Source organism: Leuresthes tenuis, unplaced genomic scaffold, assembly GCF_036924035.1.
Source record: "Leuresthes tenuis unplaced genomic scaffold, fLeuTen1.0.hap1 SCAF_17, whole genome shotgun sequence".
Taxonomy (NCBI): Eukaryota; Metazoa; Chordata; class Actinopteri; order Atheriniformes; family Atherinopsidae; genus Leuresthes; species Leuresthes tenuis.
This window is the reverse complement of record NW_027325371.1, coordinates 424,082-443,675: the sequence shown is the minus strand read 5'-3', so window position 1 is coordinate 443,675 and position 19,594 is coordinate 424,082. Positions and strand designations below refer to the sequence as shown.

The 19,594-nt window shown below is 47.4% G+C and overlaps 1 protein-coding gene across 1 annotated transcript in view; it reads right to left on the bottom strand.

Moving 5' to 3' along the window:
- LOC140272966 (F-box/LRR-repeat protein 19) overlaps positions 1-17,660 on the bottom strand; it is a 28,403-nt gene extending 10,743 nt beyond the window's left edge. The window contains exons 1-6 of the mRNA XM_072368487.1: positions 16,973-17,660; positions 12,781-12,981; positions 7,695-7,838; positions 7,291-7,377; positions 6,195-6,380; positions 5,996-6,028 (exon numbers count right to left, since the gene is read on the bottom strand). Coding sequence (XP_072224588.1) covers positions 5,996-6,028; positions 6,195-6,380; positions 7,291-7,377; positions 7,695-7,838; positions 12,781-12,966 — 636 coding nt within the window. The 5' untranslated portion in view covers positions 12,967-12,981; positions 16,973-17,660. The remainder of the gene's footprint in view (positions 1-5,995; positions 6,029-6,194; positions 6,381-7,290; positions 7,378-7,694; positions 7,839-12,780; positions 12,982-16,972) is intronic.
- Positions 17,661-19,594: the final 1,934 nt, after the last annotated feature.

The following is a 19,594-nucleotide window of genomic DNA, read 5'->3' as shown; positions in this document are numbered from 1 at the left end:
GCATGTTTACATATGTTTAACCGTCGCATGTTTACACGATGCGTGTTTAACTGTCGCATGTTTACACGATGCGTGTTTAACTGTCGCATGTTTACACGTGTTTAACTGTCGCATGTTTACACGCGTTTAACTGTCGCATGTTTACACGATGCGTGTTTAACCGTCGCATGTTTACACGATGCGTGTTTAACCGTCGCATGTTTACACATGTTTAACCGTCGCATGTTTACACGCGTTTAACCGTCGCATGTTTACACGATGCGTGTTTAACCGTCGCATGTTTACACGATGCGTGTTTAACCGTCGCATGTTTACACGATGCGCGTTTAACCGTCGCATGTTTACACGATGCGCGTTTAACTGTCGCATGTTTACACGATGCGTGTTTAACCGTCGCATGTTTACACGATGCGTGTTTAACTGTCGCATGTTTACACGTGTTTAACCGTCGCATGTTTACACGTGTTTAACTGTCGCGTCGTCGCGTGTTTACACGATGCGTGTTTAACCGTCGCGTGTTTAACCGTCGCATGTTTACACGATGCGTGTTTAACCGTCGCATGTTTACACGATGCGTGTTTAACTGTCGCATGTTTACACGTGTTTAACTGTCGCGTGTTTACATGTGTTTAACCGTCGCATGTTTACATGTGTTTATCCGTCGCATGTTTACACGCGTTTAACCGTCGCATGTTTACACGATGCGTGTTTAACCGTCGCATGTTTACACGATGCGTGTTTAACTGTCGCATGTTTACGCGTGTTTAACTGTCGCATGTTTACACGATGCGTGTTTAACTGTCGCATGTTTACATGTGTTTAACCGTCGCATGTTTACACGATGCGTGTTTAACCGTCGCATGTTTACACGATGCGTGTTTAACTGTCGCATGTTTACACGATGCGTGTTTAACTGTCGCATGTTTACACGCGTTTAACTGTCGCATGTTTACACGATGCGTGTTTAACCGTCGCATGTTTACACGATGCGTGTTTAACCGTCGCATGTTTACACGATGCGTGTTTAACTGTCGCATGTTTACACGCGTTTAACTGTCGCATGTTTACACGATGCGTGTTTAACCGTCGCATGTTTACACGATGCGTGTTTAACCGTCGCATGTTTACACGATGCGTGTTTAACTGTCGCATGTTTACACGTGTTTAACCGTCGCATGTTTACACGTGTTTAACCGTCGCGTGTTTACATGCGTTTAACCGTCGCATGTTTACACGATGCGTGTTTAACTGTCGCATGTTTACACGATGCGTGTTTAACCGTCGCATGTTTACACGATGCGTGTTTAACCGTCGCATGTTTACGCGTGTTTAACTGTCGCATGTTTACACGATGCGTGTTTAACTGTCGCATGTTTACATGTGTTTAACCGTCGCATGTTTACACGATGCGTGTTTAACCGTTGCATGTTTACACGATGCGTGTTTAACTGTCGCATGTTTACACGATGCGTGTTTAACTGTCGCATGTTTACACGCGTTTAACTGTCGCATGTTTACACGATGCGTGTTTAACCGTCGCATGTTTACACGATGCGTGTTTAACCGTCGCATGTTTACACGATGCGTGTTTAACTGTCGCATGTTTACACGCGTTTAACTGTCGCATGTTTACACGATGCGTGTTTAACCGTCGCATGTTTACACGATGCGTGTTTAACTGTCGCATGTTTACACGTGTTTAACTGTCGCATGTTTACACGATGCGTGTTTAACCGTCGCATGTTTACACGATGCGTGTTTAACCGTCGCATGTTTACACGATGCGTGTTTAACTGTCGCATGTTTACACGCGTTTAACTGTCGCATGTTTACACGATGCGTGTTTAACCGTCGCATGTTTACACGATGCGTGTTTAACTGTCGCATGTTTACACGCGTTTAACTGTCGCATGTTTACACGATGCGTGTTTAACTGTCGCATGTTTACACACGTTTAACTGTCGCATGTTTACACGATGCGTGTTTAACCGTCGCATGTTTACACGATGCGTGTTTAACCGTCGCATGTTTACACGATGCGTGTTTAACTGTCGCATGTTTACACGCGTTTAACTGTCGCATGTTTACACGATGCGTGTTTAACCGTCGCATGTTTACACGATGCGTGTTTAACTGTCGCATGTTTACACGTGTTTAACTGTCGCATGTTTACACGATGCGTGTTTAACCGTCGCATGTTTACACGATGCGTGTTTAACCGTCGCATGTTTACACGATGCGTGTTTAACCGTCGCATGTTTACATGTGTTTAACTGTCGCGTGTTTACACGATGCGTGTTTAACCGTCGCATGTTTACACGATGCGTGTTTAACCGTCGCATGTTTACACGATGCGTGTTTAACTGTCGCATGTTTACACGCGTTTAACTGTCGCATGTTTACACGATGCGTGTTTAACCGTCGCATGTTTACACGATGCGTGTTTAACTGTCGCATGTTTACACGCGTTTAACTGTCGCATGTTTACACGATGCGTGTTTAACTGTCGCATGTTTACATGTGTTTAACCGTCGCATGTTTACACGATGCGTGTTTAACCGTTGCATGTTTACACGATGCGTGTTTAACCGTCGCATGTTTACACGATGCGTGTTTAACCGTCGCATGTTTACACGATGCGCGTTTAACCGTCGCATGTTTACACGATGCGCGTTTAACTGTCGCATGTTTACACGATGCGTGTTTAACCGTCGCATGTTTACACGATGCGTGTTTAACTGTCGCATGTTTACACGTGTTTAACCGTCGCATGTTTACACGTGTTTAACTGTCGCGTGTTTACATGTGTTTAACCGTCGCGTGTTTACACGATGCGTGTTTAACCGTCGCGTGTTTAACCGTCGCATGTTTACACGATGCGTGTTTAACCGTCGCATGTTTACACGATGCGTGTTTAACTGTCGCATGTTTACACGTGTTTAACTGTCGCGTGTTTACATGTGTTTAACCGTCGCATGTTTACATGTGTTTATCCGTCGCATGTTTACACGCGTTTAACCGTCGCATGTTTACACGATGCGTGTTTAACCGTCGCATGTTTACACGATGCGTGTTTAACTGTCGCATGTTTACGCGTGTTTAACTGTCGCATGTTTACACGATGCGTGTTTAACTGTCGCATGTTTACATGTGTTTAACCGTCGCATGTTTACACGATGCGTGTTTAACCGTCGCATGTTTACACGATGCGTGTTTAACTGTCGCATGTTTACACGATGCGTGTTTAACTGTCGCATGTTTACACGCGTTTAACTGTCGCATGTTTACACGATGCGTGTTTAACCGTCGCATGTTTACACGATGCGTGTTTAACCGTCGCATGTTTACACGATGCGTGTTTAACTGTCGCATGTTTACACGCGTTTAACTGTCGCATGTTTACACGATGCGTGTTTAACCGTCGCATGTTTACACGATGCGTGTTTAACCGTCGCATGTTTACACGATGCGTGTTTAACTGTCGCATGTTTACACGTGTTTAACCGTCGCATGTTTACACGTGTTTAACCGTCGCGTGTTTACATGCGTTTAACCGTCGCATGTTTACACGATGCGTGTTTAACTGTCGCATGTTTACACGATGCGTGTTTAACCGTCGCATGTTTACACGATGCGTGTTTAACCGTCGCATGTTTACGCGTGTTTAACTGTCGCATGTTTACACGATGCGTGTTTAACTGTCGCATGTTTACATGTGTTTAACCGTCGCATGTTTACACGATGCGTGTTTAACCGTTGCATGTTTACACGATGCGTGTTTAACTGTCGCATGTTTACACGATGCGTGTTTAACTGTCGCATGTTTACACGCGTTTAACTGTCGCATGTTTACACGATGCGTGTTTAACCGTCGCATGTTTACACGATGCGTGTTTAACCGTCGCATGTTTACACGATGCGTGTTTAACTGTCGCATGTTTACACGCGTTTAACTGTCGCATGTTTACACGATGCGTGTTTAACCGTCGCATGTTTACACGATGCGTGTTTAACTGTCGCATGTTTACACGTGTTTAACTGTCGCATGTTTACACGATGCGTGTTTAACCGTCGCATGTTTACACGATGCGTGTTTAACCGTCGCATGTTTACACGATGCGTGTTTAACTGTCGCATGTTTACACGCGTTTAACTGTCGCATGTTTACACGATGCGTGTTTAACCGTCGCATGTTTACACGATGCGTGTTTAACTGTCGCATGTTTACACGCGTTTAACTGTCGCATGTTTACACGATGCGTGTTTAACTGTCGCATGTTTACACACGTTTAACTGTCGCATGTTTACACGATGCGTGTTTAACCGTCGCATGTTTACACGATGCGTGTTTAACCGTCGCATGTTTACACGATGCGTGTTTAACTGTCGCATGTTTACACGCGTTTAACTGTCGCATGTTTACACGATGCGTGTTTAACCGTCGCATGTTTACACGATGCGTGTTTAACTGTCGCATGTTTACACGTGTTTAACTGTCGCATGTTTACACGATGCGTGTTTAACCGTCGCATGTTTACACGATGCGTGTTTAACCGTCGCATGTTTACACGATGCGTGTTTAACCGTCGCATGTTTACATGTGTTTAACTGTCGCGTGTTTACACGATGCGTGTTTAACCGTCGCATGTTTACACGATGCGTGTTTAACCGTCGCATGTTTACACGATGCGTGTTTAACTGTCGCATGTTTACACGCGTTTAACTGTCGCATGTTTACACGATGCGTGTTTAACCGTCGCATGTTTACACGATGCGTGTTTAACTGTCGCATGTTTACACGTGTTTAACCGTCGCGTGTTTACACGTGTTTAACTGTCGCGTGTTTACATGTGTTTAACCGTCGCATGTTTACACGATGCGTGTTTAACCGTCGCATGTTTACACGATGCGTGTTTAACCGTCGCATGTTTACACGATGCGTGTTTAACTGTCGCATGTTTACACGTGTTTAACCGTCGCATGTTTACACGTGTTTAACTGTCGCGTGTTTACATGCGTTTAACCGTCGCATGTTTACACGATGCGTGTTTAACTGTCGCATGTTTACACGTGTTTAACCGTCGCATGTTTACACGTGTTTAACTGTCGCGTGTTTACATGCGTTTAACCGTCGCATGTTTACACGATGCGTGTTTAACTGTCGCATGTTTACACGATGCGTGTTTAACTGTCGCATGTTTACACGATGCGTGTTTAACCGTCGCATGTTTACACGATGCGTGTTTAACCGTCGCATGTTTACACGTGTTTAACTGTCGCATGTTTACACGATGCGTGTTTAACCGTCGCATGTTTACACGATGCGTGTTTAACCGTCGCATGTTTACATGTGTTTAACCGTCGCATGTTTACATGACGCCTGCTTAACCGTCGCACGTCTAACTGTCGGCTTCTTCATCGTCAGAATTAAATTAGATACAAACTTTAGTGTCCTGACGTGACACCGTTTTATCTCACAGCCTTCAAACTGAGCTGCTCAAACTTCTAATTCAAGAAAATGTCTCAAAGAGCTGCGGTGCAGTATGAGGAGGTGGAGGAAAGGTGGGCGGAACCAGCCGGAGAAAAGAAGAACCACAAGCTGAACCTGAAGGTTTGGTTCTGGTGGTGAAATTAGCTAAAACTAATTCAACTCATAATTCAGTTTATTGATTATTCAATAAACTTATTTATTATTCAGTGGTCTGAATATGTCAGTTTTTGTTGTGTCACGTTAATGAGAATCTGATTTAGGTTTTTAGTTCGTCTTTCATCTCCAACAGAAAAAAAAACACCGACTGGTTGAAAATATATTGAGTTTATTTTAGAGATACAGTGAAAAACAAATAAAGTGATGAATTGGAAAGTAAAAGGACAGGTATTGGATCACTACAGTTGATCATTACGTATCAGTACTATGATGGATACATGTGTTTCTTCCACCTTCTCCTGCTGCTGACACCGCCCTGTTAACTGAATAAAGACGAATGAAACGTACCTTTTTGAGGCGTTTTTCGTGCCCACCTTTCATCTGAGAAGGAAAAGAGAGAGACAGTGTGAGCGGAAACGTTGGACCTGGTCCGGTTTCAGCTTTTCAGTCACATGGTGAAGAAGAACGATGCTGAGAAATCAGTTAATCAATAATGAACAAATCAGTCCTTCCTCAGAGGGGGTCTGCAGCCGCACAGCAGACTCACCTTCTTCTTGGGCCCGCTGTCCGGAGGCTGCTCCTTCTCCTTCTTCCTCTTGTGTCCCCCGTCGATCCTCCCCCCCTCCTCCAGGGAGGGCGGGGCTTTCTTTTTAGGGGGAGGGTCGTCAGTGAGCTTCCAGCGTCCCACCTCCCCGTTATCCAGCCGGCGCTTCCCCAAACCGTCGGCCTGGTCCTGGACACAAACGTGGGACAGTTTCAGAGCTTCACAGGGAGACATCCTCTGAAAGACGTTTAAAACTCCTCCTGTTCAAAAGTTAGCTTTCGGTGTTTCTACTTCCTCTTTGGCTCCAGTGGAACGCCATTTCAGGAAATAAGGAAAAACAACCATCAAATATATCAATTAAACATATGAAAAACTGACAGACTAATAAATAACATCTATTTATTTAAAGAAAGACCGAAGTGAAGTGTGGCGTCAGAAGAATAAAGCCTGAGAGATCAGGAACCAGCAGCTCCTGACACACTTTTCCAGACTAAATCCCAGAAGTTTCCAGCTGATTTGAACAGGAAACACTGTGTCCACCACAGACCCTGACCCCACTCTGACGTTCCAAGTCAGTTTGTTGCTGATAAAAGAACCCTCAGATATTCCTTTCTTGCTCTGTAGCGCCCCTTGAAGGCAGGATTCCTGATGCAGAGGGTGTGTCATCTTTACAACCCAGTGTTTTTACCTCTAAATCGCACCTAAAGTTCATCTAAAGTCTGTTTCCTGCTCAGCTCGCTCCTGTTTTAAGGTGAACTCTTCAGTCTTAACTGGACTCTCCAGAGTGAAAGAATCTTTGATCCAGTGAATCGGGCCCCGAGGAAGCACCTGAACCGTGTTAGTGTTGCTGCAGAACAGCTGTTTATTCACCAACTTCTCCACCCAAATAAGCAGGAAACCAACCATAAGACATAAGATTATATTTTAGTGCATTTTATTTCAAACAAGATTGATGCAGTTATTAATATTTAAGTCTTTAATGTGTCTTAAAGAGGTTTTCAGCAAAGGTTTCAGGCAACTCGCTCTTTGACCCGAACCACCTGCATGAGCGTGCACGTGACCCATGAGCGTGCACGTGACCCATGAGTCAGAAACTCACCTTGCTAGTTTTGCCCTCCTTGTGGCACTTGGGACACTCCCAGCAGTTTGGGATCTCATCGTTGATGATTCCTTCAGCTTTGCCCATCTGAGGAGGAAACAACACGTTCATCTGAGAAAGGAGCCCCAGCTTTACCTGAAAATGACTCAGACACTGAAAGGTTACTGTAATTATTCTGCTGCAGTGACCCAGTTTCTCCTGAGGATCAAAGTTTCATTTACAGAAAATGAAGACAGAATGGCAGATTGCAGTGGAGCTGGAACAGAGCTCTGGAACAGCCTCGGAAACACCGGCCGCTATGAATCTCTTCCTCCAGGTTTTAATCCTGCAGCTCCTCCAGGAGCCGAACATGTGAAGAAGTCTCTGTCCACTACACCTGGACTCTCTGCTAACAGGTGACTCACCTTCAGGCAGCTGGGGTGGATGATCTCATTACAGATGGTGCACTCCATCAGAGACAGGCTGAACTTCTCCTCCTCAGAGTCCACCGTGTCCTCCTTCCCCGCCTCGCCACATGCAAAACACACGGCCGTGTGAGGCAGCACGGGCTGCAAAAACACAGACAGGGCATCAGGTGCGTGGACGCCAAGAAGCTAAAACAAACAGGAAGTGGGCTGACGTGGTGCTCCATCAGAAATACTGAACTGAAGCTAAGCTAGGAGTTACCATTCACTCTGAAGCTAAGCTAGGAGTTACCATTCAGACTGAAGCTAAGCTAAGTGTTACCATTCGGACTGAAGCTAAGAGTTACCATTCAGTCTGAAGCTAAGAGTTACCATTCAGTCTGAAGCTAAGCTAAGAGTTACCATTCAGTCTGAAGCTAAGCTAAGAGTTACCATTCAGTCTGAAGCTAAGCTAAGCGTTACCATTCAGACTGAAGCAAAGCTAAGAGTTACCATTCAGTCTGAAGCTAAGCTAAGAGTTACCATTCAGTCTGAAGCTAAGCTAAGAGTTACCATTCAGTCTGAAGCTAAGCTAAGCGTTACCATTCAGTCTGAAGCTAAGAGTTACCATTCAGTCTGAAGCTAAGAGTTACCATTCAGTCTGAAGCTAAGGTAAGCGTTACTATTCAGACTGAAGCTAAGCTAAGCGTTACCATTCAGTCTGAAGCTAAGCTAAGCGTTACCATTCAGTCTGAAGCTAAGCTAAGAGTTACCATTCAGTCTGAAGCTAAGCTAAGCGTTACCATTCAGTCTGAAGCTAAGAGTTACCATTCAGTCTGAAGCTAAGAGTTACATTCAGTCTGAAGCTAAGAGTTACCATTCAGTCTGAAGCTAAGCTAAGAGTTACCATTCAGTCTGAAGCTAAGAGTTAACATTCAGTCTGAAGCTAAGAGTTACCATTCAGTCTGAAGCTAAGAGTTACCATTCAGTCTGAAGCTAAGAGTTACCATTCAGTCTGAAGCTAAGCTAAGTGTTACCATTCAGTCTGAAGCTAAGCTAAGTGTTACCATTCAGTCTGAAGCTAAGCTAAGTGTTACCATTCAGTCTGAAGCTAAGCTAAGTGTTACCATTCAGTCTGAAGCTAAGCTAAGTGTTACCATTCAGTCTGAAGCTAAGAGTTACCATTCAGTCTGAAGCTAAGAGTTACCATTCAGTCTGAAGCTAAGAGTTACCATTCAGTCTGAAGCTAAGCTAAGTGTTACCATTCAGTCTGAAGCTAAGCTAAGTGTTACCATTCAGTCTGAAGCTAAGCTAAGAATTACCATGCAGACTGAAGCTAAGAGTTACCATTCAGTCTGAAGCTAAGCTAAGAGTTACCATTCAGTCTGAAGCTAAGCTAAGAGTTACCATTCAGTCTGAAGCTAAGCGTTACCATTCAGTCTGAAGCTAAGCTAAGCGTTACCATTCAGTCTGAAGCTAAGCTAAGAATTACCATGCAGACTGAAGCTAAGAGTTACCATTCAGTCTGAAGCTAAGCTAAGTGTTACCATTCAGACTGAAGCTAAGCTAAGTGTTACCATTCAGACTGAAGCTAAGCTAAGTGTTACCATTCAGTCTGAAGCTAAGCTAAGAATTACCATGCAGACTGAAGCTAAGAGTTACCATTCAGTCTGAAGCTAAGCTAAGAGTTACCATTCAGTCTGAAGCTAAGCTAAGAGTTACCATTCAGTCTGAAGCTAAGCGTTACCATTCAGTCTGAAGCTAAGCTAAGCGTTACCATTCAGTCTGAAGCTAAGCTAAGAATTACCATGCAGACTGAAGCTAAGAGTTACCATTCAGTCTGAAGCTAAGTGTTACCATTCAGTCTGAAGCTAAGCTAAGTGTTACCATTCAGTCTGAAGCTAAGCTAAGTGTTACCATTCAGTCTGAAGCTAAGCGTTACCATTCAGTCTGAAGCTAAGCTAAGTGTTACCATTCAGTCTGAAGAAAAGCTAAGCGTTACCATTCAGTCTGAAGCTAAGCTAAGCGTTACCATTCAGTCTGAAGCTAAGAGTTACCATTCAGTCTGAAGCTAAGCATTACCATTCAGTCTGAAGCAAAGCTAAGCGTTACCATTCAGTCTGAAGCTAAGCGTTACCATTCAGTCTGAAGCAAAGCTAAGCGTTACCATTCAGTCTGAAGCTAAGAGTTACCATTCAGTCTGAAGCTAAGCTAAGCGTTACCATTCAGTCTGAAGCTAAGCTAAGAGTTACCATTCAGTCTGAAGCTAAGCGTTACCATTCAGTCTGAAGCTAAGCTAAGCGTTACCATTCAGTCTGAAGCTAAGCTAAGAATTACCATGCAGACTGAAGCTAAGAGTTACCATTCAGTCTGAAGCTAAGAGTTACCATTCAGTCTGAAGCTAAGCTAAGCGTTACCATTCAGTCTGAAGCTAAGAGTTACCATTCAGTCTGAAGCTAAGCTAAGTGTTACCATTCAGTCTGAAGCTAAGCGTTACCATTCAGTCTGAAGCTAAGCTAAGCGTTACTATTCAGTCTGAAGCTAAGCTAAGCGTTACTATTCAGACTGAAGCTAAGCTAAGCGTTACCATTCAGTCTGAAGCTAAGCGTTACCATTCAGTCTGAAGCTAAGCTAAGCGTTACTATTCAGTCTGAAGCTAAGCTAAGCGTTACTATTCAGACTGAAGCTAAGCTAAGCGTTACCATTCAGTCTGAAGCTAAGCTAAGCGTTACTATTCAGTCTGAAGCTAAGCTAAGCGTTACTATTCAGACTGAAGCTAAGCTAAGAGTTACCATTCAGTCTGAAGCTAAGCTAAGCGTTACTATTCAGACTGAAGCTAAGCTAAGCGTTACTATTCAGACTGAAGCTAAGCTAAGCGTTACTATTCAGACTGAAGCTAAGCTAAGAGTTACCATTCAGTCTGAAGCTAAGCTAAGCGTTACTATTCAGACTGAAGCTAAGCTAAGCGTTACTATTCAGACTGAAGCTAAGCTAAGCGTTACCATTCGGTCATTCATTAGTTATAAGTTTATGTTCCTGACACCCAGAAGCTTTAACAACAACATATGTCAACACAAACAATCAGCTCCTCTTCATCCTTTCAGAAACCACCAGAGGGCGTCTGTCCTTCAACCTCCTCCCCCTCCTGGAATTCCCCCGTCCTCCTGCATTCCTCTAAATCAGCCCGCCTTCTCCCCCTTAGTCCCCCCCCCCCCCCCTCCGCCCAAAAACACAAACCAATAAACAACAAATAAACAAATCTTTTCCAGCAGCAGATCGTCTGGCTGTGCGATAAAGTATCAGTGAGGATCAAAGCCAACTCTCTCTCACTGGCAGCACCAGCAATCCTCTCCGGTTGCCATGGAAACCCAGCATCGTCGCCTGCTGGGCTCCGGCACCGCGCTGATGCTATTTGAAGAATTGACACACAAAAAAGAATAAGTGATCACAGTGTGGGAGTGGATCTTTGTGAGGACATTTTGTTCAGGCCTCACTGTGGCTCTGTGCTGGGTCCTCACAAAGCATGTTGATCCTGCTGTGTGTGTGTTTGTAAGTGTTGGACGGGCTCAGAGCTTCAGAGCAGCCGACACACCGAGTGTATCTCACACTCAGCACTGCAGCATCACTCCTGAAGGAGTGAACCAGAGTCTGCCTGCTGCTGTTTCATCATTTCAGTTTCAGAAAGGAGGGAAACTTCCTAAATTTAAAGCCGTGGTTGTTAAACAGCTGGTAGGAAACGGTTAAAATGTTCTAATCTAGAGACAAACTATTGGCCATCCTGAACAGAACTGTAATTATCTGGACTTAATTGTTTCAATTCACCATTAAATGAACATTTGTTGGAAACTGTGTCTTTATTTCCAGAGTGGTGCAACTTTTGATGTCATCTTTCCATCTTCTGATCTAACTGAATAACCACAGTACAGATATTTGTGCTTTTCTCTCTGTTGGCTGTAGGAAAGCAGGAGCTATTAAATTACATTCCTCCTTCTTTTGGTGTCTGCACCACAGTAACTACCAATAATAATAATTCACACACATCTGTTTCAGCTCCCACCTCAGACCCGGAGCTCTCCCGACATGATGAACCTACACAGTAACTGGGTGAGGTGATGCGGGCCGTACGGCAGGTTAGCGGGCCGTACGGCAGGTTAGCGGGCCGTACGGCAGGTTAGCGGGCCGTACGCCAGGTTAGCGGGCCGTACGCCAGGTTAGCGGGCCGTACGCCAGGTTAGCGGGCCGTACGCCAGGTTAGCGGGCCGTACGCCAGGTTAGCGGGCCGTACGCCAGGTTAGCGGGCCGAACGCCAGGTTAGCGGGCCGTACGCCAGGTTAGCGGGCCGTACGCCAGGTTAGCGGGCCGTACGCCAGGTTAGCGGGCCGTACGCCAGGTGATGCGGGCCGTACGCCAGGTTAGCGGGCCGTACGCCAGGTTAGCGGGCCGTACGCCAGGTGATGCGGGCCGTACGCCAGGTTAGCGGGCCGTACGCCAGGTGATGCGGGCCGTACGCCAGGTTAGCGGGCCGTACGCCAGGTGAGCGGGCCGTACGCCAGGTGATGCGGGCCGTACGCCAGGTTAGCGGGCCGTACGCCAGGTTAGCGGGCCGTACGCCAGGTTAGCGGGCCGTACGCCAGGTTAGCGGGCCGTACGCCAGGTTATGCGGGCCGTACGCCAGGTGATGCGGGCCGTACGCCAGGTTAGCGGGCCGTACGCCAGGTTAGCGGGCCGTACGCCAGGTGATGCGGGCCGTACGCCAGGTTAGCGGGCCGTACGCCAGGTTAGCGGGCCGTACGCCAGGTTAGCGGGCCGTACGCCAGGTTAGCGGGCCGTACGCCAGGTTAGCGGGCCGTACGCCAGGTTAGCGGGCCGTACGCCAGGTTAGCGGGCCGTACGCCAGGTTAGCGGGCCGTACGCCAGGTTAGCGGGCCGTACGCCAGGTTAGCGGGCCGTACGCCAGGTTAGCGGGCCGTACGCCAGTCCATCAGTGTGAGGACTCAAACAGGGAAAAACCATGTGACCTGTGTGTGTGCATGTGTGTGTGTGTGCATGTGCATGTGTGTGCATGTGCATGTGTGTGCATGTGCACGTGTGTGTGTGCGTCTCTCACCGCTGTGCACTGTCTCAGGAGGCAGGACTGCTTCATCCGGCCGGGCCCTCCGAACTTCTTCATGTCCTTACAGAAGTGACACTCTCCGCACTCCGTCCTCATGCAGGCCTGGCAGCGCCGGCACCGAGTCCGCCTGCGCCTCGCCCCGCCGCCAGCCCCCCCGCCCAGCGCCTTACTGCCCGACATCCCCGAACAAGTCAGCTGGACACAGAGAGACACACACTTCAGTCATTGTCCTTCACACCTGGACCCACCAGCCTGAGCACAGCTGTCCCAAACCGGCGAGTTCACACCAAAGATCACGGTTTATGCATTCAGCAGAAGTCAAACACCGAGTTACAACTGAGTCACAACTGAGTTACTGATGAGTCACAACTGAGTCACAACCGAGTTACTGATGAGTCACTGATGAGTCACAACCGAGTTACTGATGAGTCACAACCGAGTCACAACCGAGTTACTGATGAGTCACAACTGAGTCACAACTGAGTTACTGATGAGTCACAACCGAGTCACAACTGAGTTACTGATGAGTCACAACTGAGTCACAACCGAGTTACTGATGAGTCACAACCGAGTCACAACCGAGTTACTGATGAGTCACAACCGAGTCACAACCGAGTTACTGATGAGTCACAACCGAGTCACAACCGAGTTACTGATGAGTCACAACCGAGTCACAACCGAGTTACTGATGAGTCACTGATGAGTCACAACCGAGTCACAACCGAGTTACTGATGAGTCACAACTGAGTTACTGATGAGTCACAACCGAGTCACAACCGAGTTACTGATGAGTCACAACTGAGTCACAACTGAGTCACAACTGAGTCACAACTGAGTTACAACCGAGTTACTGATGAGCTGAACAGCTGGTTGAGTTTCTGTTGGTCATCAGAGGGAAGGTTTCAGGTGGGGCTCGGTCAGGTGGGGCTCGGTCAGGTGGGGCTCGGTCAGGTGGGGCTCGGTCAGGTGAGGCTCGGTCAGGTGAGGCTCGTGGTTCTGTTACTTCTCAGGTTAGATGTTGGATGGGTGGAACCTCCTCATTCTGCCACATATCATCACACTCCCACCTCCATGCTTCACCCACCGGGTTTCCCCCGAGCTTTTGGACCCACTTTTAGAAGATTCTTCTTCTACTGAACCTGAAGCCCTCAGTTTATTCACTTCAGAGCATGGAAACGAGTCCGATTGGTGTTTGTTTCTTCTTCTTTTTAAAAGGTTGCTTCAGTTTGCTGCACATAACCCGGCTCGGGTCAGGACTCTCTGCGGTTCTGGTTCCAAACACAGCTGGATCCATGTGAAACTGAACACAGGGAAGCAGGAGTTTCATGCCGTATTTACAGGCTCCCGTTACGACTCAGTGACACCAAAACGTTATCAATGAGTAAATTAATGCAGATACAGCAAGAAATAAGGTCTCAGCTTCAAAAACAGAACTTTCCCTTTAAGTAGGGAAGGAAGTTTAAAATGTTTGTTGTTTTAGGACTAAAGTTTCGTTACTTGCTGCTTGTTTTTGATGCACTTTGAAAGTATTGAGGATTTGTTTTTTCCCACCTCAATAAATGTCGGTTCATTTCTATTTAATTTTTAATAATTTACATTAAAAACACAGTTTTTGGTGGTTAAAAAAAAGAGTAAAATGTAAAAAACAATAGGATTCCCAAAAATTAAAGAAAAAAAACGTAATTTGGGGGAAAAACAAACCTATAGGGCCCCACCTGTGGACCATCGTTGTTCCACAGATAGGGCAGATGGGGAAGATGGGGCAGGTAGGGCCCTGTACAGGTCCAACACAGACAGGATTCTGGGTCTGTAGTCGAGCTCATGCAGGTGGGCTGAGTGGAACCACAGGTGACCAAAGTGTTCGTTCTCATCATCTTTAGGAAGAAAAGATCAGCGTCCTGCTGAGTCCCAGCTGGACCTGACCTCCTGCTCCCTGATTGGACGCCGTTTCTTCTGACAGCTGAACGGTTTTTAATCAATCAGCTGTTCAGCTGCAGATGTTTCAGTCACTGCATCGTGTGACCGTTACGTTTCAAACTGGACCGACGGCGTGGCGATGGGTCAGGGTTCAGCTGCAGGTTTCCCGTCGGTTCCTTCCTGCAGGATCCTTCCCGCCGGTTCCTTCCCGTCGGTTCCTTCCTGCAGGATCCTTCCCGTCGGTTCCTTCCTGCAGGATCCTTCCCGTCGGTTCCTTCCTGCAGGATCCTTCCCGCCGGTTCCTTCCCGCCGGATCCTTCCCGCAGGTTCCTTCCTGCAGGATCCTTCCCGCCGGATCCTTCCCGCAGGTTCCTTCCCGCCGGTTCCTTCCCGTCGGTTCCTTCCCGCCGGTTCCTTCCCGCCGGTTCCTTCCCGCCGGTTCCTTCCCGCCGGTTCCTTCCCGCCGGATCCTTCCCGCCGGTTCCTTCCCGCAGGTTCCTTCCCGCAGGTTCCTTCCCGCAGGTTCCTTCCCGCAGGTTCCTTCCCGCAGGTTCCTTCCTGCCGGTTCCTTCCCGCAGGTTCCTTCCCGCAGGTTCCTTCCTGCCGGTTCCTTCCTGCCGGTTCCTTCCCGTCGGTTCCTTCCTGTCGGATCCTTCCTCCAGGTTCCTTCCTGCAGGTTCCTTCCTGCAGGATCCTTCCTGCAGGATCCTTCCTGCAGGATCCTTCCTGCCGGTTCCTTCCCGTCGGTTCCTTCCCGCCGGTTCCTTCCGGCAGGTTCCTTCCTGCAGGATCCTTCCTGCCGGTTCCTTCCTGCCGGTTCCTTCCCGTCGGTTCCTTCCTGCCGGTTCCTTCCCGTCGGTTCCTTCCTGTCGGTTCCTTCCTGCCGGTTCCTTCCTGCTCCAGAATTCCACCAAAATGCTTCATGAATAATTATTGATCAGCATGATAAAGTCCAGCGCTCTGTGGTGTTTTTATCACCAAACTGTGGGAGTTTTCCTCATCAACGACAGACTTTCCAGCTGGTCTAAGATCAGGTTCAGCTGGTCTAAGATCAGGTTCAGCCGTCTGTCAGGCTGCACTCTCTCTTCTTCTGTGGTTTCATGTCACCTGCTGTTTACAGCGAGCCCCTGACTCCTAACACTCAGCTGACAGCATCTGTCGGAGGTCACAACTTCTACTGCTGCCAGACAGAAGCCAAAGCTACAAACCGACAGACGAGCCTCCTCTGAACCTTCGGTTTGTTGTTTTCACTTGAAAATGATGGAACTTAATCAGCTGCCGCTCACATTTATTTGGGTCACAGTTGAAGACACTGAACAAGAACCGATTTACTCCAAGAACAAGATGCAGAAACGTAAGATTTAAGCTGTGGAGAAAGTGATGGTTTGTTTTCTACAGAGTTTACTGATTTCTTACTGAAGTTATTAGTTTACACTCCAGAAACTTCTGAAATATCTGTTAGAATCTTATTCAACAGAAATATTCTGTGTACTGATGGAGGAGAAGACGGGAGCATTGTGTCCTGAATGATTAATGAAGCCAAACTTTCTGCTTCCATCTCAGAAACAAAGTTCCATATTTGAATAATCAGTTAATCAACAGCCAGGAGCTGAGATCAGCTCAGTTTCAGCTCCTTCAAGCCGATGGTTACTCCGTGGTGTCAGTGTCAGAGTTTTCCTTTGTCGTGTGTGACAGGAATTAAAACCTGGACGTTTCACCTGAAAACAAACACACTGCAGCTGCTGCTCTGGATTAACATGCTGCCGTCTTCCTGGGCCACTTCTACGCCTTTTATCCAATAATATCATGAACAATTATCAGTATTTTTCCAGAAAATACTCTGTTTTATGAAACAATAACATTGACCATCCTAACCCTTCTGAAGCAAGCTAACAAGTTAGCAGCCCGGAATAATGCAGATGCGCATCTGGCTCCTCTTGGAGATAGCAGCTAACGGTTAGCAGTTAGCGAGTTAGTCACAGTAACCTACATTCAGTCAGCGCGTGCACTCCCACCGACACCTGCAGCCGTTACACGCGCTTTGTTGTGTTAATTAAGCGACCACACATCTGTAATGACACATTATCCCTCCCCATCACCCTCACACCTGGTGTAAAAGCAGCGAGAAGCATGCTAACATGCTAGCAGGCTAGCAGCCCGTCCACCCCCTGCGGCTGCTTCCTCTTTCATTATCCCGTGATCCTGAGCAGTAACCGGGCCATGTTCCCTCCACCTGCCCGGGCACACACCCCACACCGCGGTCTCTCACCTCTTCCTATCTGATTGCATGCTCCGTGCTCGCTCATCAGAATGAATATTAGCCAACAGTTAGCCGACGTTAGCTTCAGCACAGCGCTTCCTTGTTTGTTCCTCCGCCTGGCTGCCGTTAGCTCCGGGCTGTTTCACGCGCGTCCCATCGTCATGGCTCCGCTGCTCCGGCTAGCTCCTGGGCCAGCCTCACGGACCCGCGCGGGGTCGAAATGTATCGATTACCAAACTGATCGATCTGGACAAAGTGAAGGGCGCTGCGCTGCGCTGCCGACTGTCGTGCCCATTCACTCCCTCTCTGCAGTGTGAATCTGCCTCGCGCTCCCTCTGCACGTTACGGCACGTTCTGCTGCTCTTCCTCCCGGGAGTCTTCAAAATACACAACACGCACACAACACGCACACGAACGGCTCGTTCTTTTTGAGGCGCTGCGTTTCAGGTCCGCGCTCACAGATAACCCTCCGCAGAAACTAGGCCCCGCACAGGTCGGGAGCGAAGGGCCGCGCGCGGCTATTGTTCTCTTGCCTATTGTGTGCGCCTCGTTCGTGTTGTGCGTGATTTGGATGACTCCTGTCAATCAGCGGGTCGCCCGTGACACGTTTAACCTCCGAATGGATTACATCACACAGGTGACCGCAGACGCCGTGCGTGGCTTCAGGCTCGGAGGGAGACGTAAAAATTAAATAAATAAATAAATGTAGTAAATAAAATATGGGAAGCGACTGAGCGCAGGCCCCGCCTCCGCCTGGTGACGTCACGGCATGGTGTGGCTCAGCGGCATTGTGGGAAATGGAGTTTTTGTGTAATAAATGACACAAATTAAAACAAAGTAAAAAATGAACCTAATAGTTTAATGAATTAAACGCATTTGAACAAGATAACATAAAAAGAAAATAAAAATACGAGATTGAATTTACTCAGATAAGATAAACTGAATTTAATAAATAGGACAAAAAAAATAATTTACGTTTTAATGGAATATCATCGAAAGGATAAAATGTATTTAAATTCCTTACAGAATTAAAACAAAGTCAAAAATAAACCTAATAGTTTAATGAATTAAACGCATTTGAACAGGATAACACGAAAATAAAATAAAAATATCTGATTAAATTTACTCAGATAAGATAAACTGAATTTAATAAATAGGACAAAAAATTACATTTTAATGGAATATCATCGAAAGGATAAAATGTATTTAAATTCCTTACAGAATTAAAATAAAGTCCACAAAATTAATCTGAACAGAATTAATTCAGAAAATTCTGAGATTTTCCTGCATAAACAGCAGAGAAGCCAGAGGAACAAACTTTAATAAGAAGTTAGTTACATGATAATTACACAAGCAAAAATAATAGCTCCAAAAATATGTTTTACCTTTTATGGCCTCTGATGGACTCCAGATGCATTATAAATGTCTTGTAAAAAAAAGATTAATTTTCTATTCCCTCTTCATCCATCGGTCGGGTCGTGGGGGGGGGCTGGAGCCTGTCCCCCTCCTAAGGAGGATTTTAGTATCCCACGCACACAAACGCCACACAGAGGGGCCCCAGGTGGGGATGGAGCCTCTCGCTGTTTTTACCTAACCCCTTAATAAATATATTTATGCAGTAGTTGAAGATGTGACTTTCGCTGAGGTGTCCTCCCTCCTGGACAATGTGTCTGGGGCCCGGGTCCATCCGGGATCCTTGGACTGTACTGGAAAGAGGCTGCTGCTCCCCTTCAGGCAGAGGCTGCTGCAGAGGCTGCTGCTCCCCTTCAGGCAGAGGCTGCTGCTCCCCTTCAGGCAGAGGCTGCTGCAGAGGCTGCTGCTCCCCTTCAGGCAGAGGCTGCTGCAGAGGCTGCTGCTCCCCTTCAGGCAGAGGCTGCTGCAGAGGCTGCTGCTCCCCTTCAGGCAGAGGCTGCTGCACCCCTTCAGGCAGAGGCTGCTGCTCCCCTTCAGGCAGAGGCTGCTGCTCCCCTTCAGGCAGAGGCTGCTGCAGAGGCTGCTGCTCCCCTTCAGGCAGAGGCTGCTGCTCCCCTTCAGGCAGAGGCTGCTGCTCCCCTTCAGGCAGAGGCTGCTGCTCCCCTTCAGGCAGAGGCTGCTGCAGAGGCTGCTGCTCCCCTTCAGGCAGAGGCTGCTGCAGAGGCTGCTGCTCCCCTTCAGGCAGAGGCTGCTGCTCCCCTTCAGGCAGAGGCTGCTGCAGAGGCTGCTGCAGAGGCTGCTGCTCCCCTTCAGGCAGAGGCTGCTGCAGAGGCTGCTGCTCCCCTTCAGGCAGAGGCTGCTGCTCCCCTTCAGGCAGAGGCTGCTGCTCCCCTTCAGGCAGAGGCTGCTGCTCCCCTTCAGGCAGAGGCTGCTGCAGAGGCTGCTGCTCCCCTTCAGGCAGAGGCTGCTGCAGAGGCTGCTGCTCCCCTTCAGGCAGAGGCTGCTGCACCCCTTCAGGCAGAGGCTGCTGCACCCCTTCGGCCTGTCTTTATATTGAAAATAAAGACGCTCAAAAATCAGCAGAAACTGCAAAAACAAGCTTGAATTCAAACTATTTCTGAAATATTCTCAACATAAGGAGCATAAATTAGTAAACATTTGCATTAAAGCAACTGTGTCAAAATGTTTTCTCTATTAGCATCATTAAACTATTTTTAA